At 30.4% G+C, this 9,043-nt stretch overlaps 1 protein-coding gene across 1 annotated transcript; it reads right to left on the reverse strand.

The window, feature by feature from the left end:
* Window positions 1–695: 695 nt before the first annotated feature.
* On the reverse strand, window positions 696–6,170 carry LOC120086705 (hyoscyamine 6-dioxygenase-like). Its single transcript, XM_039043471.1, has 4 exons — window positions 5,956–6,170; window positions 4,093–4,340; window positions 3,206–3,521; window positions 696–1,853 (listed from the first exon to the last, which is right to left on the reverse strand). Exons 1-4 carry the CDS (start codon window positions 6,145–6,147, stop codon window positions 1,611–1,613), a joined length of 999 nt encoding a protein of 332 aa, XP_038899399.1. The 5' UTR covers window positions 6,148–6,170; the 3' UTR covers window positions 696–1,610.
* Window positions 6,171–9,043: the final 2,873 nt, after the last annotated feature.

Here is a 9,043-nt window from a genome sequence, read left to right on the forward strand (position 1 = left end):
GTTGTTATTATGCGTTGATTTTGGTCATCTACTTTCGTTTTGGCTTACCTGTACGAGTGTCATGCGAAGTATCCAACTACTGGTAGGTACCTTTCACAACTTTAACTCATATCAACTTGGGTTTCCCCTTTGTATTGATAGTGGAGTTTTTATTATGATTTTTTTAACTATCATTGCAATGCTTATAGTGATCGTATTTACTCGAACTGCTCCCATCCCAAAATTTAGAGAGTGGCAGGGTCCTTGCCAAAAAGCTAAAGATAAAATTATTCCAAGATGCAGTAAAAGAGGTTTGAGCAGAGGTTTGCACATAATAAACTTAAGACCGTCAAACTTTGAAGAAGCTACTAAAGTGAGGTGAACCATGCAACGTTTAGTTGATGTAGTAAATTTACATAAGTATCACCATAGATGATAATTTATCAACACAAAAGCAGGAAATAATTTCAAAAGGATAACACATGAAAGATAACGAATAATTTATCATCATGCGATCAACTTTGCGATGGCTACAAAAATAGACATTTTGACGCAGAATAATGCATGATATAGGATTAGTGGGGACTTTCATTGCTGATCGATGCAAGCTCAATTTTCTACATGAATTCTTAGTATTATTAACGCATATTCATCTCATCAACCCTCATAATTCTATGTAAAAGGCTACAATAGCTTGTATTTCTACAAGCTATCAAGCAACCCGAAGATATCTTCACTAAAGCTTTGTCCCCCAGTCACTTTCTTAAGTTGCTTCACAAACTCAAATTCGTTGCTACTCTACCACCATGAGTTTGAGGGAAAGTGTTGGTTAAGAGTTCTTGAGGTTTTCTTGGGTTGTTGAGAGTTATTGAGGTGTTCTTTTGTTGTTGAGGTTTTATTGTAAACTATTTTGGGTGTTCTTGTGTGTTTAAATACCCTATACTTGTATTCATCGATTGGGATATGAAATACAAAAAATATTGTTTCACAAGCCCCATGGTTCATCCTTGACACTTATTCCAACCAAAGTAGAATGCAAGTCTTAGACATGAGTTGACTGATAGATTGCTGACATTGCTTATTCACTGCACCAATAACATTCTCTTCTATAAAATATCTGAACACACATAAATAGTTTTCTAACTAATCATCCATGATCTTAACTATCATTCCCACTACCCACTAGGAGAGATACTCGATAGAACAAATACATTACAACAATTTTATTACAATGTTCTCTCCAGTAGTTGAGACATTTATGCGAGAAATCAAATTCGGAACAAAATATGAAGCAAAGAGTCTAAAAAGGTGAATCTAATATGATCAAATTCAAGGTCCGATCGAGCCGTGAGGTTATTTAGTGAGTATTCACCCTTTCCTTTAAAAATTTTAAGGTAAAGACAATAAAATACTCAAGGCATGATGAGATGGTTGTTGATGATGCCAAGAGACTAATAAAGTCATTTCGTTTAGTGTTTTTAATAATCAAAAGTTTTTGCGTTCCAAAGAGACTAATAAAGTCACTTTCCAAACAAAAATACATATGATAGTAACATAATAGAGTTCTTTTACAGTAACCATAGAAAAGTTAGTAATTAACTTATTTTAAACACTCATTAAAGATTGCAGGTTTAAGCTAATATATACTTCATAGTTTCCTCTGTATTTGTTGACACGGCAAAAAAATGTCTATAGAAGTCTTCCAACTCGAGGGATCGATAACGTGCAGGATTGGCTTCGTTTATCAGACATTTTGCTGGTTCTATTATCACGTCATTTTCAGGAAAAATAAAATATCCTAAGCTTTGTCGAGATGCTTTTGCATTTGTCACGACTCGATGTTCGGTTGCCTTGAGCTTTCCATTGCTAATCACCTATATAACACCACACAAACTCTATTTGTATAGATCATAAATAATCTCATGGGTAGCAACTCTACTTGTAACTTCCAATATATATTACAATAAATATTTCTCACCAAAAAGTATTTTCAAGTGTTTACTATGACTCGGTTGGGATTATATTAATACTATTTTTATATATATACGAAGCTTCTAATAACAATAAAAACACTAAAAGCACGCTTTGGAATATTAATTCTAAACGAAAACAACGGTATTCTACTATTAAACATTTTGTTAATGGACTACTTATAATCTAAGTACTTTGGTAAAGAGAACATAATGCAATGATATAATTGTCATGGACCCACCTAATGTTGGAGGTTCAAAATCTTTTCTCTTAATTTGGTCTCTATTTTTCTTAATCAACTTTCTGTTAAATACATTTATTCCTTCTATTAATTTAAATTTGTATATATAATCAACCATATTATGTATGAGAAAGTCGGTTTGGATGATCCAAAATTTGGTTAAAAAAAAAGAAAGGTAATTACATTAGTAGCACTTTTAGCACTAATAATCAAATATATAGTAATATTTATAAAAAATTACAAATATAGTAAAATATACCACATATAGATTCTATTGTTGATAGACTCTATCTCTGTGATAGACAGACTCCTATTAGAGATATAGTTTATCCTTGATAGATTCCTAGAATTGGATCTAAATTTTGTTATATTCGTAAATTCTTTTGTATTTTGCTATATCTGCTAACATTTTTGGTTTAGTTGCTATAGTTGCAACTACCCCTTAGGTAATTGCAATAGGTAGCACTTTTGGTGTTAACAATTCAATTGATAGCAACATTTTTAAAGAATTAAAAATATAGCAAAATCTATTAGTGACAGATTTTATCATAGATAGACTTCTATTAACGATATGATCAATCATTGATAGACCCTAAGAGTCAAATTTTGATACATTTGCAAATTCTTCTGCATTGTACTATATCTGTGAATATTTTGGTCTTGATTGCTATATTTACAAATTGCTCCCATCTTTTTGTCATCACTAATAAAAGTAATTTTAAACTTTCACTTCAAACTTATTTTCAATTAATGAATATACACAACACCAATGACTTAGGCAAATATTTAATAAAAAAATCAAGGATAAAAGTGTACATCTTAAAATTTAGGAACCAGATTGAAACCAAGCTCAAATTTCAAGTGGCTAAATTGAAATCAAATACAAAACTTATGAACCAAAAGTGTAACATTTCGAAGCTTAAGAACCAAATCAAAACTGGATTGAACATTGAGAAGGAAAAAGGTTTTTTTTTTTTTTTTTTTTTTCTAAAGAAATAATGCATATCAACTTACCTCAAAAAGATAGCCAAAGTTAATCAGAAAGGCATCATCAACAGAATCAAAAGAAATCCAATGGCCATCCTTGAAGACTTGAAGGCCATTGGCATCTTGAAACAAGATGGTAATGAGGTTTCTATCACAATGTTGATTTAATCCCAAAGTCAAGCTAGGGTTTGGGCATATTGGATAATGGTTTGCTGTTATCCTTCGATTTGAACTCATTTCTCCCTCCAAGTAGCCTTTTTCAAGCCCCAACCCTTCACTTATCATATCGATTATCTCCCAAGAAAACTTTTCCATTGCGACACAATATGTTCTGACCACCTCTCTGTAATAATAATCATCGATCATTGTTAAATGATATTATATTAAATTTATCTTCACACAACCATTTATATTTTTAGGTCAAACTGTGACTTACGTTATTAATGTATCGATGTTCTTATAATTCAAGACGTTAGACACTCGTTTTGATTGATAACAATGGATTGTATAGGTTAATTCAAATCTTTCTCCTATATTTTTTTTTTATCAACAAATAATATCACCAAATATAGTTAGTGGTAATTCTAGAAATACAATTTATATTATAGAGAGACAAAACATATTTTTTAAATTCATTGACATATTTCGATATTAATTTGTTTATTTGGAAATAGAATTTATTTTTTCTCTAAAAATAAACAAGTGAGAATGAAAGTTGAAAGTTTAATATATAATTTACTACAAATTCAAAACAATTTTATTTACTTATATTCATTTATATGTGATACAAAATCAAATTTTAAAATAAACAAATAAAGCAAACATATTGCTCACAAGGTAATTTATAGAAGAAAAATATTATAAATTACTTACTCTAAATCATGCTACGTTTTTTTTTTTTTTTTTTTTTTTACCTGAATTTTGGGGGATTTTGAGGCCAAAAATGAATATTTTTGTCTAGAGGATGACAAGTTAAAGCCAAACAATCTCTCCAGAAGTGTGTTTGTTCATTCTCATAATTGTTTGAGCTTGTAAAAACTCTGCAGCTTTTATTGTCTTTGGAACATTCCCTTCTTTTATCATATGGTGACATGGAATGAAACTCCATAAAAATACTCATAGTCTCTTCTACTAATTTTTTTGGTACTCCATGGTTTATAACCTATAACAAATAGTAAATCGAACTCAATAAAAGTAGTAATTTATTTATAATTTTAATATAATTGATTTTATAAAATTGATTATCATACAAACATATGAACCTTAGAGTTGAAATTACACATCATTGTTAATAATACTCTTGTCTCATTCCTTAAAAATGTGAATAAAATATCCGTTAAATTATATAAAATAACTCTAAACTATGGGTTATTGGTTTCAATTATACCCTATATTTTAAAAAGTTTTATTTTAACCCTTAAAGTCTTGAGTTAGTTTATTTCAAAAAATTCTAGTAGACTTTTTGCCGTTAAATTCATATTGACAAAAAAAGTTTACTTATACTTATTGAAATATATCTTAACACATACATGACACATCTATAAATCATGCATGATGTCATCTTCCTTCTTTCAATTACACATCCCTAATTTTTTTTAATCTATGTGTTTAGATCATTTGTCGGCTTAATTAAGCAACACATAACTAGACACAAACTTTGAGGACTATTCAATCTCATATACAAAAAATGGAGAGAGTACCTCACAATCTTAATAAGATACATGAATTACTTCTTTCGTTTGGCTAATTGGTTTAGAGATAGAACTTCATGTTTCTCTAATATAGTTTTAGCCTATGAAATCCAATCAAATATTGGAAGTTCAAAAGAAATTGAGATCCGATCCAAGAATGTTACATTGAATCCAGAAGAGGCATCGTCTTGAGGAGGGCATATTGAGGATCTTAGATTAGAAAAATGTTGAGATCTCACAATTTTTATAAGATACACAAATTATTCCTCTTATTGTAATCGATTTTGAGATGGTATCCGTGTTTATCTAATTAAATTTGGCCGTAATGAAACTTTTAAAATAAAATATTCTTCAACCTATAACACTCTTCTTCTGTCTGAAAAATAACGCATCCCTAATAATAAAATAATGTCTGTCCTAAAAGATCAAGGATGGAAGCTGATTTGGATTTTTTATTTTATTTTTTGGAGAAGTAGGGAGGAAGAATACAATAAATTGGTTAGACAATCCTGTTTATTAATCATTTTATTTTTAGTTATTGATTTTAAAAATTAAACCTATATATAAACATCCTTTCTACCTCTAAATTTCTTTATTTGTTTTTTATATTTTATTAATATTTGAAAAAATCAAATCAAAATTAAAAAATTAAAAAAAAATCTGAAAAAAAGTAATTTTTGTTTCTGGAATTTGACAAGTTTAATTCTCGTACTTAGAAAGATGCAAATTATCCAAAAAATGAGAGTGGAAATGTGCTTAATTGAAGGAAGTAGGCATATTTTTAGGGAAAAAAAAATGAAGAAGAAAGAAACAAAGAAAACGAAATAAAGCCTAACGAAGAAGAATTTGAACTTGACTTTCAGCGATTATAATAGCACAATTCATTCCGAATTGAAAGGCTTTTCCAATTCGAGTGTACTAAATACGCAAAATTCAAGATTTTGGGGCCAAATTTCAAAAGGGATATCAACATTAACTAGGTGGATTACAATCGATTTTGAACCTAATTTAACATGGTATTATAACAATGAACGGTTGTTTGACAAGAAACAAAATAAAAGAACATATTCATGAGCTCTTTCAAACCTGAAAAAATCCAAACTCATGAGTACTATCGAGGATTTTTTGGAAGAGAAGGGCTCGATCGTGTGTTGCGAAATCAAGCACCGGAATCGTCTTCTTCACCGCAACATCCGGTCTCTTCTCCGGCGGACAAACATAACTCTCCGGTACCACTTCAACACCCTCCAAGTTGGACACAAAATTCATTTCAGCCATGATTATTCGATGAGTGATGACATTGTAAGGTAGCTCCTTTATTTATACACAATGGCCTGTGAGGTTTCTTATTTTAGTTTGTTTCTCTCTTCTTCATTCATTAACTAGATGGGTCCCACACTCCCACACTGAAGAGTTCAAGGGGTTAACTAGATAGGTCCCACATGGTTAGAAGTTATATTCCACATTGATTAGGAAAGAAAGAGATCCAAGTAAAAACGATTACTTCTTTTAGTACGTATGAGAATTTTTAGGTGATTTTGTTGTGATATTTTTCAAACCATACTTTGAACTTGACAAAAAATAAATTTATAATACTACCCGTTATCTGAGCTCTGGAAAACATGAAATGTTTGTACATAATCATAGTATATAATGAATTACAAGAAATAGTATGAAATCTCAAAGCCTGAGGTTAAGGTGCAAATAAAACACAATCATAAGAGTTATAGAACAAGACAAAGAAACACAACCAAAAAGCTGGCTCCAAATAGTGCATCTCAAAGAAACAGATCAAAGGGAAAAGAGCCTACATGAATCTCCTCAATAGAAGTCTCAATATTGTAAAGTTTTAATACAGCTAGTGATATAATTTTTGAGTTTGGTCCACATGATTGGGTTTCTAACTCAGCAGTAAAATAAATGTAGAGCTTAATTTTAACATAAACCTTTATTCAAAATGTAGATTTAATAATGTTGCAAACCTTTATTCAAAATGCAGATTTAATAATCCACCTCTAAATTGATTTGTTTAAAAAAGATATGAAGAACGAAGATGCAAGAAATTAAGCTCTGATACCAATTGATGGGATTCAAATCCCGAGTGGAAGCGTGTTAATGGCTTGCATCTCGCAAATTGATTTTTACATAAACAAAATAAGTGTATTAAAATAGAATATAATATATGTAAAATAAACATGTGAAATAGCATGCTTTAGAAAAAGAAAAAAACCAGGATAGGTGGTATCCAACTATTGGAAGAGGGTGAAGAGGAAAAACCTTTGGGAGAGTAGAGAAGATTTCTTTTTGTGGTGTAGGGAAAATTTTTCACAATGAACATTTTTTTCAAAAGGGTCATAACTTTAAATAGAGAAGGGTCAACCCCTTTCTTCAAATCTTTTTCCAATTTTTTCTTGTGCATAATTAATTAAAAAAATATTTATTTAATTAATTAGTACATTCATTAAATAAATATTTATACATTAAATCCAATTTCACGTGTATATATATATATTATATTATATATTTAATTATTATAAACATTGTATGTCTATGTGCCACACCTATCTATTTATTAATTAATTATTTGTAAATCTAATTCACTTGAATTAATTATTTGAATCTCATTCAAATGTTTCTTTCCAACTTAATTTGAATTATAGATCACATCCATAATCAATTACGTATTAATCATAAAAATATACAATTTTCTCAAATTGATTTGATAATTAAAATCATTCCTCTTTAATATTCTTTAGTGAGCTAACAAGAGGACCTGTACATCAAAAACTCCAACAATATAAGATTAGTTGCTAAATTCATAAATCAAGTTAGTCAATATTCGTTAACTGTGGGTACACTCCACTAAAGACCCTATAGATATATTTATGTATCCACGGAAATAGACCATTAAGAACAAGTTAGTCATTCACGAGTGTTTGTAACTCCAACTAGGTCAAATTACTGTTTTACCCTTGGATTACCTCTGACTCCTTAAGTAAAAGTACTCCTCAAATGAACAACATGTTTATAGTTCAACCAATAAACTTAAACCTCTATCAGGCCAATGAGAGGGTAGGGCCCTTTGTTCAAGTCCCGAAGAAGCATTTAAGGGAACACTCATCTACTTACCCTAAAGATAGGAAGGAGTGAAATCCATCTTGTATTATTATGTTCCCAGCTCCCCACTCGGTCTTGTCCCCAAAATGGTAGGCTTATTGAGTCGACGAACTATCTAATCTCATCCATACAAATCAAATAACAATCCTTCGTGACCAGAAGTTTATAATATACTCAAGATTAAGACTAAGTTGCATAGGTCATCCTAGTAAAATAGAAACCTAACTAGTCAATAGTGTAACATTTAGTGGTTACTATTTCACGGTCTGATCTTATGAAAACTCATTGCATAGGATATCCCCACTTCCATGTCACCCAAATAAAAAGTGGGTCGTATCCATAGTGTTACCAGGATAAGGTACCCAGTCTTATCCTTATACTATAGACCCTTTAGGCTGTATCTTGAACATTGATCCCTGTATGTCTTCACATACAGTTCAAGACTCATAAGGCAGCCTTGGATGTTAGTTTATTGGATTTAGGGTTATTAAGATTGATGGTGTTGACATTCAACATGCGGAAGCAATTAAGATCTTAAGCACTCTAATTCCATGAATTTTAGCAAGAAACATGCAAGATCAAATAAAAATACAAGTAGATTTATGAAATTCAAACCTTTGTTGAACTCTTCAATACTGAATTCCAGCTCGAATTTCATCACCAACAAGTTGTAGATCACCGGAGACCACCACTTGATTTTCTCTACTATCCTCTAGGACCTTAGATTGGATTATGGTATCCAAAATGAACTATAATTGAGGGGAATTATGGAGAGAATTTTGGGTTTTTCTTCTTTTTCAAAGAACAAGAGAGAACTCCTCTCTCTAAAAAAAACATCTTGCATGTTCCAAAACTCAGCAATTCCACTCATCCTTGTTCAACTTCTTCATGCAAAATTGATTCCATAATCACTTGACTCCCAATATGTCAAGACTTAGTGGGAAATTAGTGTCAAAAGTGGGAAAACCCACTATGAAATTTATTTTCCAATTTTGAATTTTTTTTTAAAAAAAAATTATAATTCAAATATTAATTGATTTTTAAACAAAAATCAATT

Source organism: Benincasa hispida, chromosome 9 (genome assembly GCF_009727055.1).
Source record: "Benincasa hispida cultivar B227 chromosome 9, ASM972705v1, whole genome shotgun sequence".
NCBI lineage: Eukaryota > Viridiplantae > Streptophyta > Magnoliopsida > Cucurbitales > Cucurbitaceae > Benincasa > Benincasa hispida.